Source organism: Abrus precatorius, unplaced genomic scaffold (genome assembly GCF_003935025.1).
Source record: "Abrus precatorius isolate BTA unplaced genomic scaffold, Abrus_2018 Scaffold9, whole genome shotgun sequence".
Taxonomy (NCBI): domain Eukaryota; kingdom Viridiplantae; phylum Streptophyta; class Magnoliopsida; order Fabales; family Fabaceae; genus Abrus; species Abrus precatorius.
This window is the reverse complement of record NW_020874439.1, coordinates 34,374,624-34,402,566: the sequence shown is the minus strand read 5'-3', so window position 1 is coordinate 34,402,566 and position 27,943 is coordinate 34,374,624. Positions and strand designations below refer to the sequence as shown.

Below are 27,943 nucleotides of genomic sequence, written 5' to 3'. Positions count from 1 at the left end.
ACTCACTTAAAATAATGCATTGAGCATGAAATTTTACACTCCTTAACCCTACTTAACTAGCTAATATGTAAATTGAATTCATTGAGCTTGTTTCTTTTTAAAATAAAAAACTTAGTTATTAATTTAAAATTTAAAATTAATATAATTTAATAATTTATAAGAAAACTGGTTTTCAAAACTACTTTGTATTTTTAAAAATTTTCAATCTTTGGCAAGTAAAGCTGTTAGCCGACTCTAAATGGATCGAGTTAAAGGTTTTAAGTTACTTTAGAAAACACGAACAAGTCAACTTTTTTTTCAAGCTTTTAGTAAAGTAAAATAGGTTATTAACCCCACTATAAAAAAAATGTCATTTACTATCAAACAAAAAATATATATTAAGCATTAGAATAATTTTTGCTAGTATAGCCTTCGACTAGAAAAAAAAAATGATATATGTTTTAAAAATTTATATTAATAATATAATATATTAGTAAAAATAATAATACATACCATCAATATTTCAAGTATTAGTATAAAACATAATTTATTAAAATAAATTTTAAAAATTTGTATTAACAATTTTTTTTAAAAAAAATAAAGACTACATAAATAAGGATTTTTTTAATACCTAACAACTTTTATGTGTTAATAAATATTTTTTTTTGTAATGCTCATTTTACTAGCTCTATTAATGAAGCACGTGCGTAGAAAGCAGGTTTTTTTTTTTTACTATAAAACAGCAAAAGTTGGAACGCGATAACAACGATAGTCTTTCGCTAGCTTAAAAATTAAAATGAACACATTTTTTCCGTTAAAAATTATATTGTTATGTATATTCAGTAAAAAAATAATATAAAATGATTTTAATAATTGAGTTTGTTTAATTTATTTTATAGAGTAAATAATTTAATTTTATATAAATTAATGAAGTCAAGATATTATATTAAAAATTGTATGAACTCTTTATTTAATTTTTTATCGACAAAATCTTATTAATCTGTTTAAGATGAAGTTATTTATCCTGTAAGATAACTCAGATAAATTTAAAGAAAATAAATAAATGTAATGAGATTTATATACTTAATTTTTAAAAGTAATAATCTTCAATCCTTATATAATCGAAAACCCATGTTGAAATATCATGGTTAAATCCCATTTGCTTTCTCCTTCAGAGCCAACTTTGACTTTGACAAACACTACTTAAAAAAATCATTGACCACAGAAATTCGCGGGGCAATCTTCTTTCTAACTGGTTTCATCTTTTCAACATAAAATAGTGGCCAATAGCCATACTTTTTCTTACTTCTTTTGGAGAAGTTAGGATTTGACTCAGAATATTGGCAATAATCAATTATAAATACCAATGTAAGGTTCCAAATTAAGCCTACTTACAGCTTCACTTGTGCAATGCATCATTAATTTTGAAAAGAAAAACAAAGTATCACTCTATAATTTGCATGCTTTTGAGATTCCCACTCCAAGTAATATGGTCAAAATCTATTTCCAGTGCATTAAATAAGAATAAGAGACCTTATATTATATTAAAAAGTTGTTATTAACTAGTGCTTTGACGATATTAGTTCAAAAATTAAAAATTAAAATAATAATAATAATAATATTTTATGATAACAGATTTTTTTAGAATTTGTTACCTTATAAAATGGGGGAGTTGTCCCAATCAAGAAATGGCATCAATGCCAATTTGAAGTTGAGATGAGGACATCACTATATCTCCCTTTCCCTCTATCCCTATTCTTGTTAGATCATTTTAGCTGGGAATAAAACTGTACGACATTGCACACAATACCTTGAAAACCATGTAATAATCTTTTGGTTGGTGTTTTTTTTCTCCAAACCAACGTCAAAACCAAAACCCGCAAATGCTCAGCAGCCCAGCCCAGCCCATATTCCTGTTAGCAAATCAGATGAGAGATTCATCTTGGGCCTCAAGCTTAAGATGAATATTTTTTATAAAATTATATTCTTTTTACACTAAATTGTTGCACTTAGTCAAATGAAGTCTAAAAAGAGAATGGTACCAGCAATATTATGTTGCAGCATCCAAATTATTATTATCTGCTAATGTTAATGTCCTTGACTATTCTAAAGAAAGCGAGTCGATGTATAATGATGCATAAATTCAACAGAGAAAACCAGAATGGATGAAATTGGTGGGATTGATTTCACTTTTCAGATATAATACCCGACTCCACCAATCTACCTTATTGTTTGGTCAAAAACCATAACCAACAAAGAAAACTGATTGATTTAGGTGCATTCCAGCAATAATGGACATGATAGGTAGGAACTTTAATGCTAGATATTATAAAAGAAAAATGACCATTTTCCGTAAAGAAAAATGAATTGTTATTATTATTATTATCCATAAATCAAGCTTGAATCTCTCTCACACATATTAAAAAGATATTAAAAATAATAAATGAAAGTATTAAAAAATTAAATAATGTTTATGTTGGTGAAACACTGATCTTCTGATCTTTACCTGAGTAGAATGACGTCCTTCTGTACGTTGCTGACGTGGAGAAAGTATCTGTAAAAGACACTCTGATAAATACTTATTAAATATTCAAAAGTTCATCCCTTACCTATCTAGGCTAATGGGTTTACTAAGTCAACCTTAGTTTTGGCCCTTTAATAATATATAATAATTTGATTATTACTTTTAATTGGATTAATTATTTTATACGACTGAAGAGTACTCAGTTCTCTTTTTTCTGTAAGTAAGATCGGTGGTGTCTTATTTGGTACAAATAATAACTTTTTATATATAAAATTTAGAATATAATTTTTTAAAATTCTTGTACAAACTCTTAAATATACATAATAATATTTTTTTGGGTCCAAATATAATAATGATTTTAAACCTTAAAATATTTCCCTTGACTGGATGGGCCTAATAGAAATTAATTTTTTTGGGTCGAAGGTAATAGACTCTTTTTTGGGTCATTAATGAGGACCTGAAAGACTTTGAAACACATGAAGACACAAAAGTATGGGAGAAGAACAATTCACCTTGATCCAAAAAGGGAATCAAACTGAACAACAAAGAGGCACCAAAGTTCGTAAATGTGCAAGACAAACCCAGAACACAATAGATATTGTCAGTTTGAGAGAGAAACACAACGTTCTTGGTGGGCTAGTGAGGTAAAAGGAAAAAGTTATGGGTCTAATCCTAACCTACGATATTTATATGTTAAAAATGTTTCAAAACAATAAATTGATAATTTATTTGAGGAGTGTCACTCATGGTGTATGTAAATGGATATCCAAAAATAAGTTTCGATTTCTATTATAAGAAGAATCAAATAATAACTATATGGAGAGAGAGAGAGAGAGAGGGAGGGAGGAGGGAGGGGGGATGCCCACAAGAAAGAGGAAAATTGAAACAATTAAACGAAGAGTAAAATCCAATCAACACATTTGAAGATTGGATAGACTCAAGACTGATTAAGTTGATTTTTCACTAAATTAGTGATCAAATGTTTATATTATAGATTTAGTTATTTTTATTTCAGTTCAGGTTCGGTTTAAGGTTTGGCTGAATTCACAAGCGTGTGCCTATACATGTTACGTAAATGATTTGATTCGATAGTTCTACAAATACCATTAATCCTTAAAAAAAAAAATCAGTTTTTTTTATTTAATTTTAACTAAGTTTTAATCATTTGGATGTTGAATTTTTTTAAAAAATCAATTAAACATAAGCCAAGTAAATTATCATAAATATATTTTAATATCATGTTAACAAACTAGAAACCTAGACCTAATTTATTCTTAAAAAAAAAAAAAAAACTCTTATAAAACGGTTTCCTCAAACTGTATAATAAGAAATATTTTAAACTTGTTCTTAATTGACGTAGAATATTTTAATACTTTGAATTTTTTATTTTAAAAAAAGCCAATCCTATCCCTTTATGTAAATCAATTTAACCATGCCGGACAAGTAAAAGCTATCAATTTGATCAATTTTAATTCGATTAGTTAATCAATTCAAATTTTAATTTTTGTCGGTAAACCCAGTTCAAGACAATCTAGCCACTATCTATGCCTATGGCAACCTTTAGAGAGAGAGAGAGAGAGAGAGAGAGAGAGAGAGGAGAAATATGATTCTTAGCTTGCACATACATCAACAACGCAATTTGCTCCAAGCCCACATCATTAAAGGTTGTAAAGTGAAGGAACAACGCGGACAATTAGCTTTATCCCTTCTTCACGGAATCCATTTAATAACTTCGAGTTGCAAGTCCTAGATCACATTCACATTCCTTTTCTAGGATAATATTCAATATCTTTGTAGAAGGAACAATCTCGAAAGGAAAAATTTGAGAGCAAAGGATGAAAAAGAGAGAAAGGGAAAGGTTATGCCAAGCCAATTTAGCTCTCCAAGGATTCCTCATGCTCATTTTCACCACTGTTAGTCCAACAAACGTAGGCATATCTTCTTTTTTGAGGTCTTTTTCACACTATATTCGTTCTGGCATCATCCTCTCCACATTTTCTAAATAAATTAAAAATTCAAAAAAAATAAATGTGTTTATAAGAACAAAGAATATTGATCCTTGCTTAGAGGTGCCTTATAACGACCAATCTAGCTTACCCCGATTGACTAATTACTAGTTAAGTTCTAAGTTAGTTTGTTGAATTCAACTCACTGATTTATGAATTGACTAACTATAACTCAACTTAAAAAATTATAATTACTAACATTAAAATAAACCGAATCTGTGAACATTTTAATGTAAAATCTAAACGCTAATTCAAATTTAAACAAAGTTGGTGTTTGGACGAGAAATAAAGCTCGCTAAAAATACTCGACCCAGTGCGTGCATAACAGTAATGAAAGGGTACATCCAATTGCTCTGCCAAAAAACTTGAATTAACTATTAAGGAACTTTAATTACATATGAAACAGAAACAAACAAGTTGGCAAGACACATGTTGAAGCTCCCATATGGTCATGCAAGGAATAAAAACCACCAGCAGACCAAGAAAGCCATAACCACCACTATGACTCAGCAAGTTAACTGCAACTGTCAAAAATTTCATTGCAGTTACTGCCACCCAGACACCAAAACCAAACCTAAATTACAACATGAGAATAGATACATACATACGAAACCTAAAACATAGTCATTTAACAAAAGATGACTCATATAGCTGCCCAATCAATCTCCACCGAAGGGTACTTTTCCAAGTCCAATCCAAGATTATCTATTTCACAAGAACCCGAGAAATCCATAAAATTAATATCAGACTCAGGAGAAGAGGAACTCGCAGAATATTCATCTGATGTTTGGTTCTCCAACTCTGATGTTTCTGCCTTAACAACAACGTTAGCAGAACAAGGCTTTTCTGCTTTCACCTGAGAGTTAACAATAGCTTGAAGCTTTGCATCCACGGATGAGGGAAGAGCTCCATGGTGACGTAGATGAGGAAAATTAAGCCTTGCATGTTCACCCCTTAGCTTATACGCTGCGTTGTCATATGCCAAAGCTGCATCTTCAGCGCTATCAAAAGTACCCAACCAAAGACGGGTACGATTCTTTGGGAGTCTTATCTCAGCCACCCACTTTCCCCAATGCCTTTGTCTCACCCCACGGTAAAGCTTTGCGGGTTTTGCAGGATGCTTCATTGGAACAGGTTTTGGGCTAAGAAACACGTTATTATTTTGGTTCTTCAACGTAATTTCAGCTTGAATCTGATGAATTTGAGATGGTGTGAGTTGGTTCAATCTTATGGAACTACCTTGGGTGTTGTTCCATGTCGTCAAAGAAGGAGGAGAAGAAAGAGAAAAAGAGGTTAAAGAAGCGATAGATGAATCAGAATCACCACTCATAAAAGGCTCAAGTGCCTTCATGAGTTCTTCTGTGATGTTGCTACTATTATTATACAGATCTATCACTGTTTCCATTGCCATGCTTTACAAGTGAAGAAATAGGAGAAATGTTTCTTGTTTCACTCTTGCATTTTCTTGGTAACCCTTTTGTTGCTTTTTATACTCTTCTTGTAGCCCACGGGTTTGGGTGTGTGTACACGCCTCAATGTTCCTTCCACTAATCACGTTCTTTTCTTCTTTAATTAATGCTTAATTACTTGCATCGTCAACTTCAATGATTCCTTTATTCGATGATGGTTACCCTATGCAAAATTGACACGTGTATGTGCCTCACATGATCATTGGCACATATCACCTCCACCTAATAGCACTTTTGGACACGCGTTGTCGTATAATTGGGCTGAAACATGTGGTCTATGTTTCCCTCGAAAATGTCAACTTTTGGTACTTAATGCCTATTTTGTCCTTTCCTCTCTCTAATTGGCTCGGCTCTTCCTCCACACAAGCACAACGAAGTTATCCAAAAGTAGAAGCATATTATGAGTTTTTTTATTTACAAGTTTATAAAAACAACTTTACATTTATAATAAAAATACATATTTTTATTAATTTAAATTTTTTAACTTAACAAGCACTATAAAATCAATCTAGTTCATGTTTTTATAAAATAATTTAATAAAATTAACTTTCCAGTAAATTAATTTGTATTTTAAAAATATTTTTTCGAATAAAAATTATAATAATGTAACACAAAACTTTAAATATAATTTAAAAATATATTTTATTTTTAGTCAAACTTATTTTATAATTTTTTTAAACATGATACATTTGTTTTGTAATTAAAAAATGGTTCTTATGTTTTTTCAATAAAAAAATATATTTAAATATATTTTCTCTCTATTTAACATTATGTCTATTGAACTCTTAACTCCAGACTAAGACTCTATGGATACTTAATTTTGAGTTAATATGTCTAAACATTATATTCTTATACAAAATCTGGTTTGGCTGCTCTAAAATCACATCTGAAAAATGAATTTACCTTTTAAACTTATCTAAATATTGTATTAAAAATATTAATTTTAAAATTATATATTTTATTAAAATTATATTTATCATAATTTTATAAATTTAATATAATAAATATAAAAACACTTTCTTTAAATTTTAAACTCAGCGTACTTAATTTTAAAAGTTAAAATTAATAAAACTTAAGTATAATATAAAGAAACAGTTTTCTGAAAAATAAATAGAAATGGCACAAATGCCTGTACTCAGATTCATGCACTGTCACGAGAGTTCTCTCTCTCTCTCTCTCTCTCTCTCTATATATATATATATATATATATAATAACATAATGTATTATTTTAATAAAATATTATTATTATTGGCAGAAGTATAAGATGCATTGTTATTAATTTATCTATTCTTACTGAAGTATGGAACCATGAAAAAGCTTACGGCGAACAATAGATGGGGCCCATCAAGCATGCTGATGTGTCAGTGCCTCAGCGGAGAGGGGACAGTAACTGAAAAAATGTGGCACCGCTAAGGCTTTTTTATTTTTTTAATGTTTTTTAAAATAATAATTTTTAAAAACATATTTTTTTAAAGATTTTTTTTAGTACCTATTTCGTCTATTGTATAGATGAAATTAATTTTTTAAATTAAACAAAATTACACAATTACAATATGTATTATCATCATATAAGTTTTGTCATGTTATATAAACGAAACTTAAAGAATTATATCATGTATCATGTTAATCTAACGAAAAAAATTTAATTTAAAAGAGAAATAATAAGTGCATTTAAAAAATATAATTAATATTAATTAATAATAGATATTTTTATATTTAATATTATTAAAATAAATTTACTTATTAAAAAATAATTAATATTTTTATCCATTTTTCATATATATCTATTTTGATTTGTTTGACATGTTTTTGAAGTTTAAATAGTCAAAAATTAAATTTAATTATATAAGTTATAAGATAAATAATAATGATAAAAATAAATATCATTAATGATAGAGAGAAGACAAAAAATTAATTATATTTATATTTTTTAGATATACTTATTCTTTTTTCTTTAAATTAAGTTTTGAAAGTTAAATTAACATAACACGTGACATGATTTTGTAAGTTTTATTTATGTAGCAGATAAAACTTATGACACATGATATAATTATATAATTTTATCTGTGTTAAAAAAATTAAATAATTTTTTAAAAAATTAATTTTATTTATATAATAGATGAAATAGGTGTTGAAACAACAAGAAAAATTATAAACAGAAAATATATTTTAAAAAAATATTATTTTAAGAAATTATTTTTAAAAAAGATTAAAAAAATAAAAAGCCCACCACGAATGCCAAGTTAGAAAAGTATAATTATAACTAATTAGCATATATTTTTTTAAAAAAAATCAAACGCGTATATATATATATATATATATATATATATTAATATTTAAAAAATTCTTCAGTTAACCTACATCACTTTTTTTTTTTTTGAGCAATACCTGCATCACATTCGTACCACTAAAATTGAATAATGCGGTTAGTGTAATCTATATAAATGTCGTAGACTTTATAAAATGTCAACGATGAGCCCAACACTAATGTGTGTTTTGATTGGCTGAAATCCTCAATAAATGCAAATTATAGAGTTTTCTAAATAAAAGTAAAAAAATGCTTAGCGATAACGATAAGCTTGCATTTGTGTTTTTTTGGTCAACGAGCTCTGCATTTGTTGATGCTAACGTTGGACCCAATCACACGGGCCTCCACTTTTCTTGTAGTGGACCGTTACGTTGGCCCACTTTTCTTTTGATCAATTTATTATTGTTGACAAAAATAAAAAAGTATGCAACATTCAGCAATAAGATAATGGGGGTGATGGAAGAGAGTGCCTCTGGCATATATCACGACAAAGCCATCTAAGGAAAGAGAAAATAATAATAATAATAATAATAATAATGTGATAAAAAATATATAAAAATAAATATAAAAGAAAGTGAGTGTAAAAGTATAAAAACTAACAAATAGGTTTAAGCTTATAAGTACATAATCTTAAAATATAATAAAATTTTAATACAGCAAGGATAGCATTACTTCTATTACTAAGTTTTTTTTTTTTTATATTGTACGAGTAATATTAAATTTTAAAAGTTTAAATAAGAAGATAAATATATTATTTAATTGTTTTTAAAATTTTATATATTTAAAGAGAGTAAATATTTTAATTATTAATAATAAAAATAAACACAAGATGAGAGAGAGATGGAAAAAAATATTTAGATAGAAACCAAAAAGATAATATTAAAAATTAAAAAAATACTAGGTGAATCTGAAAGAAACAATTTTGCCAAAAAGAGTTAAAAGAAAAATACCAAACACACTAAATTAAGACTTAATATCACATAATCTTTCATATTTTCTACTAATTTCAGGCAAGCATATTTTTAGCTCAAAATTTTCCAGTCCTAACAGATCTACAATTATGATATGCAATTTGAGCTGCTTCACTTTTGTGTCTAATATCTTCATACATCTTCAATGATGCCTCAGAAAATTTAGTCAATTGATAAGCAACCTTGGTTAAACTTGCATGTATGCAACACAAATATGAAGAATCTTCGTTGTCCTCATTGATTTTGTTCTCAATTTCTCCACTAGTGCTTGCAATAGCTGAATTCTGTTTTTCACTCAGATTTTTATCTTGCTTCTCCATCATTTCACGTAGATCAGACACACAGTTTTTTATTGAATGAGTTAGTTCCTCAGAAGGCAAAGCTTTGATCCCAATAGACCAATCACGACAAAGAACAAATATAGGTGGAGCCAAAGCACGGCGAGGGGAGAATGGCTTTTTGCTCTTTGAACGTTCCTTTGGTTTTAGTATACAATTTTGTAGCCACCCATTGAGAGCTTCAATATATGACGTGTGACTATTGATCCATTGAGCAAAGCTTACACCAAGGCACTCAAATTCTTCTAGTAGCTGACCCATTATCTCTTTGCGAGTATCCCCTTCCAAGGTTCTTGTTGATCTCCTTGAATGATATGCCAAAGATATGGTAATGTATTGTGCATGATGACATTCAAGCATAGCCTTCCACATCCTGATTAATCTGCATAGCTAACAACTGGTACAAGTTAACACTAAGGAATAATAATAATATTAATATTTTAGTTGTTTAATGATAACAAGTAGCTAGTTAATAAGGCTCAAGGTTTAGCAGCACAAAAGTATGTGGAAAGTCCAAAATCCACACTTACCCTTGAGTTAATTCCAAAAGTTGTGGGAACAATTCTTCATCCCTCATCCTCTCAATTCGTTTGGATATCAAATTAACAGAATAAATTGCCACTATTATTCGTGAATGCAAATCCTTTGCCACTGAGCGAGTTTTGTCAATCACTTGAGTGCCTTGATCTTTTGCAAATTGATGCCTGAGTTGGTCACATTTTTTATCGAACTCCTTCTTGAAGAATTCACTAGCCTACAAACAACCCAATAGGCAATTTAATCAACAAGACAAAGGATTTAAAACTCAAAATGTACAATACATTTTACAAAAGATGGCGAGAAACTTCACAAAACATTGAAGTTATCCATAGACTTGGTTGCTTTTTCTAGAGACAGAACAAATATAAGATAGCTATTCATATTTCATAGAACTAGTTGCTTATTCTAGGATAGAACATATATAAGATAATCCTGAATTTAAATATACTCCTTATCGTAGTTTAATTGTTAATTGTTATATCTAGTGCTTCTTCAAAGCCTATCAAATATGCTGTTGATTGTGGAAAAACAAAACGGATTGATGGAGAGAGATAAAAAGGAAACAGAGAAGATGTGCAACAGAGAAACACACTTATCAATAGTTTTTTTCATGTAAAATAGCATAATGCGACATCATGTGATGTCAATTTTTCATTTTCTTTTCTGTAATACCTTTACTTCATCATAAAGTTTCCTCTCCCAGGCATACAATCTGTCAAGGGTACATGAATGGCTTCCAGAAATCATGCAGGATTCTTCCACAAAATCACTTTCATTATCCTCCCTATCTTTTTGCGGTGTTGCAACTAATGGGTTCCTGATTGAGGCTGATTGAGAAGACATTGTTCGCTTCCAACTAATAATCTTTTGTGCAGGTTCTACATAGAGGAAGATACATTAGTCCATCTTACATTTTCATCTTCCAAGAATCAAAACTCTGTGTATCATTATAAAAAAAAAAAAACCACAACCTCATTTTTAAAGCTTAAACATGTGACTTAAGAAAAAAAATTGAGATTAAAGCTCAAGATAATAAAAATCAATGAAGTTAATGATGTAATGCTCATACCTTGGGACACAAGTGTAGCCTTTTCACCGCAACAAACAAGCAGAAAAGCCGTGAGCAAAATCAAGGCAGATAATTTCCCTATCATAGGAAGATCATTCTTTAGGCTTAATAGAAAAAGAAAGTACAACTAACTATTTTTACACATTATGTACATAATTCATATAAGTTTTTAAGTAGCTATAGAAATAAAAAGTTAACAACCACCTTTTGCCTCAGAATATCCAACCTTGATTTTGTGTGCCTCTAACAGCCTCGAGACCTCTCTACCAGATTCAAAAGCTCTAACGAATCGATGCTCTATAACCCTTATGCTTGTAAGAAAATCTTTAGCTCTGTGGGTGATGAACTCAGAAGGATCTTCCCTTTCCGTGCACTCATTTTTCACAGCATCGCCATTCCTTAATGACTCTACCTCTCTCTCTTCTCTATCAACCCTTTGTTTGCAACCTTCCACCACTCTTGAAACAAATAAATTCTCACAACAGCTATAATCATTTCCTCTAGCAACATCTTTTTCATCCAAGTTGGATTTCATACATTGCCCTTCCAAAGCAATTTGTGAATTGGTTTTTTCTTCATTCTTACACACTTCGAAGCAACTTGCATGTCTTGAAAACCCAAAATTCTTAGTATTTTCAGCAGGATCAAAGAAATCCCAATAAACATCACTTTCAGGAGGAGGTGGTGGAATTGGGAACCCGGTGGATACATCATTCAAATAATTGTCACTGTGAGGATTGATCATAACAGTCACAGCTTTAGTACCCCATGACTTCATAAAACTCATATGAGTCTCATTGTTCAATGGTGACTCTGAAGCATCATCAACATGTGACGGAGATGAAGAAGGGTAAGTAGATTGAGATGGGCTGTGGTCTGAAACCGACATTGATGACTCTATCAGCATCTCTGCCTCAGCATATCGTCGAAGAGCGAACCCAACGTTTCGAAGAGATTGAATATAAGAAAGGTGTGAAGCAGCTAAAGCATATCTTGAATCATTTGCCACCTTCATGAACCTCTTTCGTTCCTTGCAAAGACACAAAGCTTCGTTTTTTTCAGCTTTGGAGTTCACACAACCCATTTTCTTTTCAAGGTTCAAACACTTGAGGAACCCCTTCACCCTATTAACCATTCACCTTGCATTAAAAATGATCCCAACACTGTTTTACGTGTGACCAACTAGAAGTTCCCTGTAAATGCGGATTACACCATTCACAAATAACGTCCTTGAGTTGCATTGCATGGTTGCAACATGTGGAAGAAAAAGCGACAAGACAAGAGCCTTGGACCCGGGTAGCGAAAACAAAGGCAATTGTTGATGATGTATAAAATGTTCAGCTCAGACAAAAGCAAAAATGAGTAGTTGTTAACTTTGTTTAGAAGTGAAGGGCAAAGAGTGAAAGTGGGTGGGTTAAGCCATCAAATGCACACTCCAAAAAAGTCCAAATTATTATAACAAAATGTTGAAGCGTATCAATGTCGTTATATATGTGTTGGCTTCCTAGATTTTGTATAGCCTCGGTGGAGACAGTGTTGTATGAAAAGGGTGGTAAAGTAACAAATAAAATAAAACAATTAAGGGAAGTTTCGTGAAAGGAATCTAAAAAGGAATCTAAGTTACATACTATTACACGGAGCAGTAAAGACCTTACTAGTGCAACACTGAACAAAGAAAATGCCTCGTGTTGTGTGTTATTATTGATATCTTCGTTAGTTCATTCCAGTTAATGTTGATTAAGAGAGAAGGAAAAGGTGTGAGCTATGTGAGGCATTAGGCATAGGAAGCAACGACAAAGAAAGAGGGTAAAGCAATGGGAAGAGAGTGCAATGTCTTTCCAATTTGCATAGGTACGCACAAAGTGACAAAAATCAAATTAGAGAATGAATAGTTATGTCAGAAAAAATAATGGTTGTCATTGTTTGGAAAAAATTGCCCGCTATCTGATCCTTAAAATCCGGTTCTATTTCTCCTTCAGTCAAGACTTGGGCTCTTGCTGTCGAACTATTTGTTTCTTATATATATGTTGTATATTGATATTTACTTCCTATAGGATCAAATTAAATTATCTAATCTCATAATAGTTTTTTATTATCATTTCATAATATGTAATGAAAAATATAAAAATATATAGAAGTTAGAATTTCTTTTAATTGATAACGTGTTTATGTGTTAAATGTGTGATTTTTTCATATTAATAATGAAATAGATTTAAATGATATATTATTGTTGCTTGGCATGTCATTCTTCGTATTCAATCGGTGGAGAGTTTTTCTCATCTCGAGTTCTCTGATGCTAATGAAAACAGTAACTATATTCCAACACCAGAAGTCGGCAAGGATGTGACCAAAAGAAAAAAAAAGAAAAGTAATTTTGATAATCATAAACGATGTTTTTATAATATTAAGAGTTTGAATTTGAAGTAATCATTCATCATGAATGAACTTATCTAATCATCTAATAATTAATACTAACAGTGAGGATGACAAAAATTTAGTGAAATAATGTCTCAATATCTCAATCATATATATACTACTGAAGTCGGTCACTTAAACAAGATTTTGAGTTTAAATTTTTACATATACAAAAAAATTTTAGTAAAAAAATCACCCATCATATCTAGGTCACTTACGATCGGATCTAAATTAAATTAGACGATAAATTAAAACAAAAAAAAAACATATTACACCCTTTTATATATCTATATATGAAATAAAATTTCATATTTATCTTTTTATTTCAAAGTCTAAGAGAAATTTAATTATTTTTTTAATTATGTCTTAATTTTAATACTGCTTAGTTCTTATATATTTAACTATTTGTTATAAATAAAACATAATAATGAAAGTCGTATAAAAAAATAAGAATATATATTCATTATTTTTTATAATTATTTTTAAAAAATGGATAAATAAAAAAAGAAACAAAAGGGTGGATTCGTCGCACATGAAACCCTTTACTTTACAATCTTCGCAAATTTACGAAGGATAGACTGTCACTTGTGATATTAACACTTCTTAACTTTCAAATGGGCTGGTCTTCAGACTATTCAATAATTTTGACCTTAGAGTCAGCATAAGAGTTTAAATAAAATGACAATATCTAATCCGACCCAGGTGTTCATTTTGTATCATACAGGCCTCATAAAAACATTAACATTTGAAAAGTAAAATAGGCCACAAGAATGGGCTTTCCTTAATTGAGTGTTCTTCTCTCTCTTCAATCCAATTTTGGTCGACAACCAAAAATATTCTCCAATTAATTTTTGTCCCTTCACCAGACTTAGTCATGGATCCAAAAAGAAACCTTAAAGGTCACCTATCTTCCACCAAAACAAAAGTGTCCTAATCATATCCGTTACCATAAACTAAACACAAGCATCCATCACGTTGGGCATTACATCATCCATCACAAAGTCACAATGGTGACTTTGGTCAAAAACCAGCTCATATGTATATATCATAATCATGTATTGGAAATGGAAACAAATTAACTCTCTTATGAGTAGAGTCAACAAGCATGCAAAAAGCAAAAGTTTCCATGCAAATTGCAATTACTTATCAAAACCGCCCATCCTTGACACCTGGCGCCAACACCACCTTTTGCTCAGATCATTGGCCACACTGCATCACTTACCTACATCTCGGTAATGCCTACCTTGTCTTCATTACTCTTTTTTTCCCTTTCTTTCTTCTCTTTATCTTAATTTAACTTTCTGAGACCCTTCTAGCACCGCCATATTCAACCACTTTCATCTATCTATATATAAACACAACCTTCATTTCCTTCCATTTAAGCTATACCATACCTCTCTTATATATCTTTCATTATTTCCTATGCCTTTATTAATATTGCTTCAACTGAACATCTTTCTAGCTATCCACATTTGCTTGCCAAAGGAATCGAGCAAGGAAGAATAAACATAGTCATGGTGTTGATCAACGAAGAGATTGATCCTTACGCACAAGAAGAAATCACTGAAGAGGACAGCGAAGCTGAATGCATCGACTATGACCAGCTCAAGAAACGCATGTGGAAGGACAGGATCTTGCTACAGAAGCTGAAGGAAAAACGAGACAAAGAAGAGCCAGACCAAAATGCAAAACAAGAAGCTTCAAGACGCAAGAAGATGTCAAGAGCACAAGATTCTGTCCTCAAGTACATGGTGAAGATCATGGAAGTTTGCAACGCCCAAGGTTTTGTCTATGGTATCATTCCAGAGAAGGGAAAGCCAGTGTCTGGTTCTTCTGACAGCTTGCGAGAGTGGTGGAAAGACCAAATCCGCTTTGACCAAAATGCCCCTGTTGCCGTTTCTAAGTACTTGCCACTCCTTGAGAAGGGTGAGATGGATCTAACTTCTTATATACACCTCCTTCAAGACCTACAAGACTCTACTTTGGGCTCTCTCCTCTCTGCTCTCATGCAACACTGTATCCCTCCACAAAGAAGGTTCCCTTTGGAAAGAGGAATAACTCCACCTTGGTGGCCCACAGGAGAAGAAATTTGGTGGGGTGAGCAAGGGCTTCTGGCCCAAGAACATGGCCCACCACCTTATAAGAAGCCTCATGATTTGAAAAAGGCTTGGAAAGTCTCTGTCTTAGCTGCAGTTATCAAACACATTTCTCCTGATTTGGGTAAACTTAGAAGGTTGGTTACTCAGTCCAAGACCTTGCAAGATAAGATGACAGCCAAGGACAATGCTACTTGGTCTAAAGTAGTGAATCAAGAAGAAGTTTTGCTTAAACTAACTGAGAAGTGCCTCAAAATATCTTCAGAGAAAGATGACAACAATGAGGAAGGTGAAAGTTCTGCTCAAGTTTTAAATGTTGTGGATGAACCCTCCTCCTTAGGTAGCAGATCAAGTGAGAAGAGGAAGTGTGTTTTTGATGGTGGCGTTACCGTGGATAAGCTATATGCTTGTCAAAATTTCGAGTGTCCACAAAGTGAGATGTCTATGGGGTTTAGAGATAAAAACTCTAGGATGGACCATGAATCCCTTTGTGCTTACCGCACAGAAGAAAGCCATGTTCCTTTCCTTGGTTCTCTCTCCAATGATGCACCACTCGCAACCTTAGATGATTGGATGAATATGGCTAATCTTAGCGATGTGAGCGGGGGAAAGATTGCTGGTGGGAGTGAGACACTAGACCACAATAATGCAGGATATTGGCTTAATGGTATTGATGATCTTGAATTGCAAGCAGCACTAGAGATGGTAAGAGATAATGTGGACTTGACTCAAAATCTAGCACAAGCACTGATTCCACAAGGCCAAGAGGATGCAACTTCAATGTGGGACTTAACTTAAAAATAATAATGTTGTTCGATTTAATTAATTTAACATGCTGCTGTGTTTCAGTTTATTTGTATTAAGCTGGCTAGTAAATTTACAATGATCTTATCATATGTATTATTATTCTTAATAATAATAAGAGACATGCAATACCACGCAGGGAGGAGATCCCTCTCAGTGAGAAAACCTTTCTTACGTCTCATTCTATTTATCCAATTGTTTGTAATAAAATCTTGTTAATGGTTTATTGTTTTATTAGTTAATTGGTTTAATGCTTTAAAAAAATGGCCGGAGACTTGAACAAGAATCAAGCATTAGAAAGCCACAATTAAGTGACCTAATCAAATACAGATATATGAAGCAAAACTTAGTAGTAACAAGCTACAAACTGAAGTTTAGTGTCACTCCAAGCTCAACAAGTACTTAACAACAGAAATATATATATAGATCAGTGTAATTAATCCATAAAACACAAAAAAAAGAACAGGTTGTTCTTCAAAATTATTTATCAAACATCCGAGTCAGACAGGTAGTATTTAAGCAGTTCCTTGCATTGAGGCAAAGGCTTGTCCTTCAAGTAACCCATAGCATTTGCATAGTGAATATGGTTGACCACACCATTTTTTATGTGGGTGAGCACGATGCTGGATCTACCACGCCCAGGGTCTGCTTTATTACAACCTTCCAAGGGGCTATGAAGAAGCAAGCATTGACAAATATGGTCGTTGTGGTCATTTGCAACCTCAATGTGGTATGTTCCCGTTGAGTCTGTCACTCCTTCGGTGTAGAAAACCACGTTCATAGTCTTCCTTTCTTTGCACTGAATTGCTACCCTTGCACCTAATCATAAAGCGTCCATTGCATGCAACATAAGAACATTAACCTTAGTTAAATTTATGCACCAACAAATTGGTAATAAGCCACAAACGATGTTAACAAGAATTGATCATATGATGTACATGACAAGTCATGTTTAAATTTTGTATCTATATTTTTTCTTGTAGACATTAAATTGGCTATAGAGACATAAAAAATCTAAACGCGACTTTGTCATGTTAAAATATATAACATATGAGGATTTATTTTCAATATCATCGTATCTACCTGCAATGTAAAAGGTGGCATTGGTTTCGAATCCAGCACGACAGGTATCACAGTAAACGGAACCTTTGACATGGAACGTTGCTGTAGCAACGGGAAAAAGCAAAGGGAGGATATAGAGGGTGAGGGCCATCAACAGCACCACCCTCGTTGCCATGACTAACGAATAGTAAGCAAATCAGCCATCAATAAAGGAAATGGGTTTTTTATACTGTGAGGACTTGAACTTTGCTAGCTATCTTTTTCAATGCAAGCGTCGTGTGCGCCTTAAGAAGTGAATCATGTCTCAATGTGTCTACTCTCTACTTGAGATTAGTGCCATTCCACATGTTCCTATGTCCCTTCTCCGTAGCTTGCATTCTTAATTATCTATGATTATTGATTGAGATTTGCTTGCATACAAAGTTTAAAGATTTACAATTTTAGAGAATGCTAATTAGTATCCTATTAATGAATTAGAATATAAATTTTATTAAATGCACATCCATTATGATTTTTTTTAATAAAAAAGGAAAAATGAAATAAAGTTGAAAAATTCTCTGCTTGTGCTGAAATCTTTTAAGAGAATGCTAATTTTTTTTAACATAATTTTTCTATCACACTCTTGATTATTAGCTAAAATTTATCAAAATTACAACAATTATGAAAGTCTCACTCATAATTTAATATATTTTTTGTATTTTTATAGTTTTTAATAAATTTTAAATAATAACAAATAGTATATTAGAAGTGTTAAATGGTGGCATGCCTTGGGAGGATGAGTTTTGCGCTGTGGAATTTTGATTTCTAAAATATTACTGTTTTACTAAGGTTATGTATCAAACTATTTTCTGATATAAGTTTAATATGCTTATGTGTTTACTCAAGTAGGACATTTAAAACTATGAGCAAGTGGAGGAAGAATTAGGCAAATACTGGGGAAGCCTTCAGCACTTTCCGACAATCAATTAATGGTACTAAGTGACAAAATAGAAGTCATGGATCCCAATAAAAATCACAATTCAACAGTGCCTAGTTCGTGGGATAGTGAGGATTCATACCCAAGCAAACATGTGCCTGAGCTCCACTCACACTTAACAATTTATTCTTTGGGAAGATAGCCATTTGCCATTATTTATCACTCTTTGGGTACAAGGCATCATTAATTTTTATTACACTTAATTATTCTAATTTTCTTCTTAGTTTTCCCTGTATAATCTCTTGATAGTTGATAGTAATGTGTAAGCATTGATTTGCCATCTCTATCCAAATTCTCTCAACTTTCTCTCATTTATTAATTGTTGATGCAAATAGGTTAAAAATAATTGACATCAAGTTATTGTATATTTAAATTAGCTTAATTTGTGTTTGCATATATATTATAATTAAAATAGAACTTTTGAGGAAAAAAAAAAGCAATTATTTATTTTTTGTGCTGACAATTATTATCCAATTCCCATGCACTTACTGTTTGAATCTCACATTCCAACTGTGTCTTGATTAAAAGTAAACCGTTCCAGTTTTGTAGGACCTCCTATCTTGGCCCAACAACGTCTCATTACCACAAACCATTCAGTCCAATAAAAACCTTAGACAAAAGAAAAACACCCAATAAAAACCTCATAGACGTGAAAAAACAGAAATAATAGAAATAATTACTGGATCGGGTTGAAATGGATAGCATTGAATTATTGGTGTTCATTTTGTTTTTGTTTTTTGTAATTGGATCCATACGATTTGTCTACAACCCAACAATACTTATACAATTTCAGAGTGTAACATATTAAACCACCAACACCGATTGTTACGAAAAAGAAATGTATAAATTAAGGACCATAATAATATTCTTGTATATATGCATAAAAAACCTTTCTAATCAATTAGATGCTTTATTGTTTCCTTTATATGGGGTAGTAGACTAGTTTCTGGTTCCTTCTACTCATTTACCGAATTTATGTACATCATCTTATTGCGCCGTCCATGTGATTAATCTTTTGATTTGACCTGAATGGTTTTGAAATTTTCCTTATGAAATCATGGATTTTGCTGTCACAGTTAACATTCAAGACGAAATAATGTTCTATTAGATTGGTCACAGTAATTAGCATGCCTAGGATTTGTCCTCTTAATCCTCATACTCTGATAATCAAGCTGAAGCTATTCAATCATTGATGCAAAACCAGAAGTAAAGTAAGATGACGAAGCTGGCTTAACATCTTCTGGTTGGTTCATTTAGCATTTTCGTATTTCTATTTTTCTCTTCCAAGAAAAAAAAATCAGATAGTAATCTATAATTTCATAGCTTCAGTTATTAGACGTGTTTTATTGGTTAACTATTTAATTTAAAAGTATCCCTTCTTTTTTTTTACTTTTCAAGTTAAAAAAAACATTGTCATGACTTTTTTTTCCCACTATCTGGTCTTTTGTTTCTACAATGTTTGCGTCTTGTGTACAATCTTTCTGCTGCCAATGTTGATCTTTCTTTCTTTTTTAATTTTTTCTTTTTTTTTTTTTGGGTGGGGGGAGGGGGTCAAGACAATATCATTGTTCATGAATAGTTTGAAGAACTGAAAGTGTTCAAATAAAAGTTACCAAAGTAGGGCATGATTGAAGTACCCAGAGCCTTCAAGACCCCCATGGATTTTGTTTTGTAGTTTTTTAAAGCTAGCTTCCAAAGGACCTGCTTTATGTTAGGGATTATAAGACAAATGGGAACAAATCAACCCTGTAGCCAGTACATTATTGATTAATGTATTAAATAAATCCCTAAATTATAAGTATAGATTACTATTTTCAGTCTCAAATATTATTTATTTTAATTTTTATAGTTTAAAAACTAAAATCACTATTATTTTATAAGATCAAGAAATAAACTAATCGTCTTTAGTAATTGGAAAAACTGATATAATATTTTATAACTTGAAAGATTCATTTCACCTCTAATTTTAGTAACGAATTTACTATATTACTCGTAAATGTCTTCATCACTAGCATCCTTCATTTGATACGCACAAGTGCATAATAACCCTAACAACTTAAATCTCAATCTCAAGCGATTTTTGGGCAGCATTATGGTAAAGAAGGTTGTTATCTGGGAATTATTTTCAGAGCATGTAAAATTGACATTTATTTGGGTTTGTGAAAGGATTGAAACAAATCTTTGCCACCTTATTAATATATAAAAAAAAATTAATCAATAAACAAAATAAATAACACTTAAAAAACATCATACAAGCTTTATCATAAAATATATTTAAGTCCATATTTTTCTTATATGATTCTAAATGAGCATAAATCTTCCAGAAATTTGATTCTGCGACAAGAAAAATTATTGTAAATGAAAACACCGCAGCCTTCTATTTGTAGCCGGAAACTCCATTGTTGATCTTTACACGCTATTTCTGAAAGTAAGAATAGCTTTAAGCTTTTCCCTTTTTTAATTTGCGGCCAGAAACTGTGTTTACGTAGGCAAGTGGGAAAAAAGAAGAAAAAGCATCAAAGTGCATCCATCACAAATAAACTTTGTGGTGGACACGATCACTCCCATTATTTTAAATAAACTTTTGTTGGTATTTCAATAAAATAAAATAAAATACAAATATGCGTGTTGCAATCTCGAATCCTCTTTTGTTCGAATAGGTCAAAGCTATTTATGTTTTCGGCAAGGTTTTATAATAGTTAAAATACCGTTCCACTATTATATATTTTTACCATAAACATGTTCACAACTCCTGAATCAATCCTTTTCACATCTAAGAGAGTTCATGCACCATTTTTCCCTAAATTTTCACTCCAGTTTAGAACCAACCATGTCACTTTATCAATTTATCAATGCTGTCATTATTAAATTACGTTTTTAAATTTTAAAATTATAATATAACGAAAATCTTCAGATGTCTTCAAAAAAATTGTATTAATATGTTGTTATTATATTGCTGAGTTGGATTAGACTCGAGTTTTGCTCGGATCTCTCAATTCTTGTAGGTCTCAGTTAATGCACATTTTCTTTTTTTGATAGTTTTCATCTATATTCAATGTAATTTTCAGTTTGAATTAACTTACAAGTTATATATGAAACTTTCCAACAATAAAATTCTATCGCTATAGCATGTTAATCATGCGTATCATTTTTTAATAAATTAAATATTTATGTACGTGTGAGACATATCTAAGTAAGTGAATAAGAATCGTACATTTATATGAATAATTGAAATTAAAAAGTAATTAAAGTCAAATTATTAATTTTAAAAGTTACATAATTTTTTTTAAAAAATAGACTGTTTGTTTTAATCTTTACCATTAATATTAATTAAGATTAAATTATCCAGATTTATATGTTACCTATACATGTGTTTGAGTGTTTGTAAACCGTAAAGGCAAACTCTCGTGACTAAATGAAGTCATTCTCCCCTCCCCACCCAAATAAGATTTAATTATACAGTAGTTTAATGACAATAGTTTTTAGTTAAGAAAGTATTAAAAAATTTAAAAATTCAGTTGTTGAAAATAAAATAAATCCTCACATTGATAAATTTTATATTTTATTATTTTTGTAGCTAAGTAGGGAGTGATTTGTACGATATAGAGTTTGCTAAGATTAAAAAATATGAAAAAATTGTTGACTTTTTATATTTTGTTATGATTTATGTTTTTACAAATTTATCTGTATTTGCAGATGTAAATAATCAGACAGAAATTTGAATGTTATTTAGTTTGCTAAGAGTTAAATTATAGAAATATTATTTAGTTCTGATTTAACTATATTTGTAACTAATTAGATCATGATTTGTATGATATATATTTTTTAAGAATATGGATCATAGAAATATTGTTTAATAAATTTTCTTTGTCATTGTTGATTATTCATTCACCTTCCCCTTATTATTGGACTGAATTTCATATACTAGTCTCAAACACTAACATGTAAAATTACTATTACTGGAAATCTAAAGTAAAATTAACAGAGTATAATTATCGTGAGAGGTGCTAAGTGAGATTAGTTGAGCAAAAGCCATTCTCCACTCCATTGCGAAACAATGAAGAAATCTTACCACTTTGTTATTCATGAAAATGTATGAAGATGATGAGAAAGAAATTCACAAGAAAGGGGAAATAAAGGTTAAATATTAGAACGGTGATTATATTTGAGCTTTATTAATGTAATATATTAAAAGATTCCCATGATAAAATTAAAATTTGTGAAAATGTAACGATAAAAATAAAATGAAAAAAGGTTCAAATTTAGGAATTAATTTCACACACACACACTTAAATTGCAAATTGCGTGCGAGGGAAACGAAAGAAATAGGATATGTTTATGGTTATGGAGATGCCAGATTTAGCAAAAGAATGTAATTCCAAAAGAACGTTATCGAAATTTGAGTTGCATTGATGTGGTTGGGATTGTGAAGTTAAGGTTCTACGAATTGGAGCAGCTTGCGGACACTGAGGGCGTTAAACCATAAACATCATGTCAAATTCGCTAATTTTATTTTCCTTGTTTGTCTTGTCACATTACATTAAAATTTTCTATCCACGTTGAACAGATTTTGTAATTTTCAGCATCTTTCTACTTGTCCCATCTCTTATTAATTTGAATTGGTCAAATTAAAAGTGGACGATCAAGGCATGTGATTCTCGGTTACATGGATGACATGCTTTCAGGTTGCTTTCAAATTTATTGGTCAAGATCAGAGGCAATAGCAAGTTACTCTACAATTGAAAAGATAAATTTTTTCATCCAAATATTTCACGTTATTGCATTTAAAAAGATTTTAATTTGATACCATATATTAAAAATAAAACAGTATTATTAATTAATTAACTAAAATTATTATATTTTATTTTGGTATAGATCAAAAGACAATAATCAATTAATACAACCGCAGCGACAAAACTCAAATTCAATACCACAAAATAAGTTAGAACTATTTCTATTAATTAATTTTCATGTTTAATAATAAAATTGATAAGTAAATTACTTTCCTGTAAGTTATTGATAAAAACATTTTTTGATAAAATAATATTAAATATATTATTTTACTTAATTTGATACGCTATGCATGTATATTATTAGTTATAAAATTAAAAACTCAATTTGAGATAAGTCTAAATCATTTAACTATAATTAATTTCAATGAAAATGTAATATAATCCCAGATAGATTTTATTTGTGATGTTAAAGATTTAAATTTTAGAATAATTACTTTAAAAATATTTTTTCTGATATGCAAGATAATGCATATTTTAACTTTTAGAAATCTTATTTTAACATGTCTGTATTAGATATCAAATAATTTTTAGTGTTAAAACAATTTTTATAATTATTTTATATTATATCAGTATTATTTAAAATTTTGTATACATAAAATAATTTAAAAAATATATTTCAATACTAAAAAAATTAGATGTACGGTATAAACACTGCTTTAAAAAAGAAAAGGTCAAATATAGATAAGCAAAGGACCACTTATTGAAAAGTAACATACATTATTTGCATTTTTTATATTACGCAAAAGCCAATTTTAATTTGATTCCTATAAATAAACTTTTCGGATGAGGACGGCTACTTGTAAGATGTAAGGACTCTTAATAACCTATTTAAATCCATTCAAACCTTTCAATTATCTAACAAAATTAACAAAATAAATAATTTTTTTAACTCTTAATAACCTATTTAAATCCATTCAAACCTTTCAATTATCTAACAAAATTAACAAAATAAATAATTTTTTTAAAAAAATTATGAAATTTTAATTTTCATTTTTATATGCAAAATCAAATCAAATAATAAATATACTACATTTATATTATTTTTTATAGTCTATTCAACATTAACTCACAATATTTTATTGAACGTGTTTGTGTTTCTTAAAAAAATAAATTTATTTTATCTTATGACCAGAATTTCAAATCAAGTTATGATATTATTATAAAATTGTTAACATATTTTCAGAAATATATATGTGTAGTTTTTATTAATAAAAATATCTCTTAATAAAAAAAACTACTAAATAAGCATCAAACATTAAGATAAATAAAATTTATTTATTTAATAAATAAATATTAAAATGTTATCTTTTAAAAAATAATAAGACAAAAATAAAGAATGAATTCAATTTAAATCGCAAAAGATTAATTTAATTTGATTTTAATGTTATTTTTAAATAAACAATTAAACTATAAAATTGTTTTATAATTAATTCAGATATATATTTTTAATTTAATTAATAAATATCAAAATGTTATCTAATAAAAAAATAATTAAGATAATTGTTAAAATCTATCCAAACTGGATTGCTCTTGCTCACTTGATTGTACAATGGCTCTTTCTTATTCAGTGTGCTTAACCATCCAACAGACACAAACCACAAAAGCGTTATCTAGTCATAGCTTAGTCCGAAGGATGTCACATGATTCTGACACTTTTAGGCCCCAATGAACACCTAAACTTATAACCCATTGTCTTTATTCCAAATTTTAAGTACCGTCGCATGCTTATATGAGAATATTGATGGCGATGGATAAAATATTTGATAGACACTGGTAAAATTTATTCACATAAGATATTTATTCATTATATGGGTACGAGTATAGATGTGGCTAAAAATTTATAAATTTTAATGGAGATGAGTGCGGGTATGAGTATCTAAATACCCACCCCACCTCATACCCGCATTTATATATATATATATATACATTTTAATTTTATTCTATAATTATGTATTAAATTTTTGTATTATTATATTACTTATATAAAGTTATATAGGATTAGTATAAAAATATATTTAATAATAAAGTAAACCAAAAATTTTATTTTAGTTTATATTTTTAATAGAAAAATTTATTTACTATTTTTAATCATTTAATTATTACATAGTTAATATGAGATTGACTTTTTTTAAAATATTATGTATATATGACACACATAAAATATTTTTTACATAAATATTTTTGTTAATAAAATTATATTGATGTTTAAATCATAAAGTGAATGATAAATAAAAATATATTATAAATACTTTATAAATTTTACAATCACCTACTATTACCGTAAACTTTATTATTTATTAATAATATTTAAATTTTATTTTTTATATTTTAATTTAAAATAATATTTTTCTATGCAACATATGTATTACAAGCACAACTATAATCTATTGAATCTAAATAATATTATTCTTACTATTTATTCACGTTCAAAGAAGTTTTTGAAAAATATAAATATAAAAAATTATTGTTAATTTTTTAGATAAAAAAGTATATATTTTTTTAATATACACATATATTTCTTTATTATAAAGTTTTATTATAACTATTTATCTTTTATTCAAATTCTTTTTTTTTAAATTTATATACATTATAAATATTTAATTCATTAAAATTATTTTTCAAAAATTTATATTTTTGATAAAATACTTTCGTATAATATATAAGTTAAAAATACTAGTATTAATATATATATATATATATATATATATATATATTAATTATATTATATTATTTTAATTAAATTTATTATTTTTTTTTATAATTTCAAATTTAAAAGTTAAAAAAATATTTTATGTATCTACTTTCTGTTGTTAGTATTAAATTTCTCATACTCTAACTCTATTATTATTCTCAATGTCTGTTTATTAAAACCTAACAACTATAAAATTATTTATTAGAGTTAGTTGTCAATGTCGTCACAAGAAGTCACCAAGTAATCCCATACAAAATGACAACCATAACTTGTATATTTAGTTTCGCTTATTGTTTCTAACAATTTTAGTTTAAAAAATTATTATATTAAGATACATTTAACATTTATGATATTTGAATATTTATTTTTTATCTATGTTTGTAACTTGTTCGGTAACTACATATTAAATTTTTGTATTATTATGCTACTTATGTAAAGTTATATAAACATATTTTTCTTTATAAATATTTTTTTCTCAAACAAGAGCAGGGTAATAGATACAAGATGGGTATGCAGGTACCCAGAGAGTATAAGTACGAGAATTAATGTTCATATCTACGCCGGTATGGGACCAAGTACAGGTATTTTTTTTAAAATGCGAGTACGAGAATAGGTACTATAGTACCGTACCCATTGCCATCCCAAAACCACTTTGCCTTTATTACTCCTTTTAACCCCCAATTAATTGGCCACTGCTACTGATCTCTTCCTATAATACAATGTTTCTCACATTTCTATCTACCTTATCTTACACTGCTTGAATTAATTAACTAACACGACAATAATTTGCCATGCAATTCAAATAGAATCGGCACTTGCTAACAGTGAATCTTATTTTTTGCCATGAAATTTTGAAGTGATAATTAAGTTGAGACTTTATGTTGTTGCATTTATTGTGGCCTTTGTTCTCACGATACTCCAATAAACTGTTGATTCCTGTGAAAGGAAATTCCCAAAGAGGTGCAACATGAACTGTGTTTCGAGTTCCATTTTCTTTTACATATATTTGATATCTACTTTAAGAGAATTAGAACTAAAAAAAGATAAAATTGCACTTGCCTTTTATTATAATTATAATGATTATTATAAAAAGAAAACTGATAACATATTCTTTAACAAATTTTTTTTATTAATTAATTTTTATTAAAAAGTATAAAAATTATGTAACTTTTATTCTTAAATTATTATTATTTTTTATATTAAAAAAAAAGGCGATCGAGATTGCCTTTACCTTTTCATAGAAAAGTGTTCAGAATTGAGGAGTGCCAGCTAATTCATTCACCTCTTTTGATTTGCTTTGCTGGATCCGACGCATATCAATCGGAAACCTTTCACTGAGGAACTAATGATTAAAGATTAGTTTTTTAACATGTGTGTTAATGTAGTAAACAGTACTCCTACAAGAATTAAGAGATATATTCAATTAACTTTTTTTTTTTTATCAAAAGTATCATATAATCTTTTATTATATTTATTATATATTTTTTATATAATAAATAAATAAAAAGATAAAATAAGAATAACTTTGAAACAATAAGTTTACCTTGGAATTATTAAAATAACTATTATTTTAAAAAATATTTAAAAAACAAATAGAGAAGAATTTAGGTCAAGTTTATTACATTCTTACTGTTAAATTCTATGTTAAATTGATGAGAGGTGAATTACAATAGTAATATTTTTTTATTAAATATATATTGTAATTTTTAATATAAAATTTATGTATTAACCTTTAATTGAATTGTTTGATCATAATAATGTAAAGATTTGAATTGTTACCGCGTTAATTTTTGGTCTTTACCAAATTAATGATTATGAAGAGAAGAAATAAAAATTTTATGATTAATATTATTATTTACATTAAAATTATTTTGAGCTTCCTAATAAGGCTTTTGTTGCT

At 29.2% G+C, this 27,943-nt stretch overlaps 4 protein-coding genes across 4 annotated transcripts; 1 reads left to right on the top strand and 3 right to left on the bottom strand.

Annotated features, from left to right (window-relative positions):
* Positions 1–4,866: 4,866 nt before the first annotated feature.
* LOC113850508 (ethylene-responsive transcription factor ERF060-like) lies at positions 4,867–5,961 on the bottom strand. Its single transcript, XM_027481070.1, has one exon. The coding sequence runs from the start codon at positions 5,918–5,920 to the stop codon at positions 5,153–5,155; it is 768 nt and encodes a 255-aa protein (XP_027336871.1). The 5' UTR covers positions 5,921–5,961; the 3' UTR covers positions 4,867–5,152.
* A 3,353-nt stretch (positions 5,962–9,314) lies between these two features.
* LOC113851398 (nitrate regulatory gene2 protein-like) lies at positions 9,315–12,289 on the bottom strand. Its single transcript, XM_027481864.1, has 5 exons — positions 11,410–12,289; positions 11,206–11,283; positions 10,809–11,014; positions 10,127–10,350; positions 9,315–9,978 (listed from the first exon to the last, which is right to left on the bottom strand). Exons 1-5 carry the CDS (start codon positions 12,287–12,289, stop codon positions 9,315–9,317), a joined length of 2,052 nt encoding a protein of 683 aa, XP_027337665.1.
* Positions 12,290–15,134: 2,845 nt separating this feature from the next.
* LOC113851304 (putative ETHYLENE INSENSITIVE 3-like 4 protein) lies at positions 15,135–16,514 on the top strand. Its single transcript, XM_027481768.1, has one exon. The coding sequence runs from the start codon at positions 15,135–15,137 to the stop codon at positions 16,512–16,514; it is 1,380 nt and encodes a 459-aa protein (XP_027337569.1).
* Positions 16,515–17,007: 493 nt separating this feature from the next.
* On the bottom strand, positions 17,008–17,757 carry LOC113851573 (protein DOWNSTREAM OF FLC). Its single transcript, XM_027482090.1, has 2 exons — positions 17,604–17,757; positions 17,008–17,339 (listed from the first exon to the last, which is right to left on the bottom strand). The coding sequence occupies exons 1-2, from the start codon at positions 17,755–17,757 to the stop codon at positions 17,008–17,010; spliced, it is 486 nt and encodes a 161-aa protein (XP_027337891.1).
* Between the last annotated feature and the right edge of the window lie 10,186 nt (positions 17,758–27,943).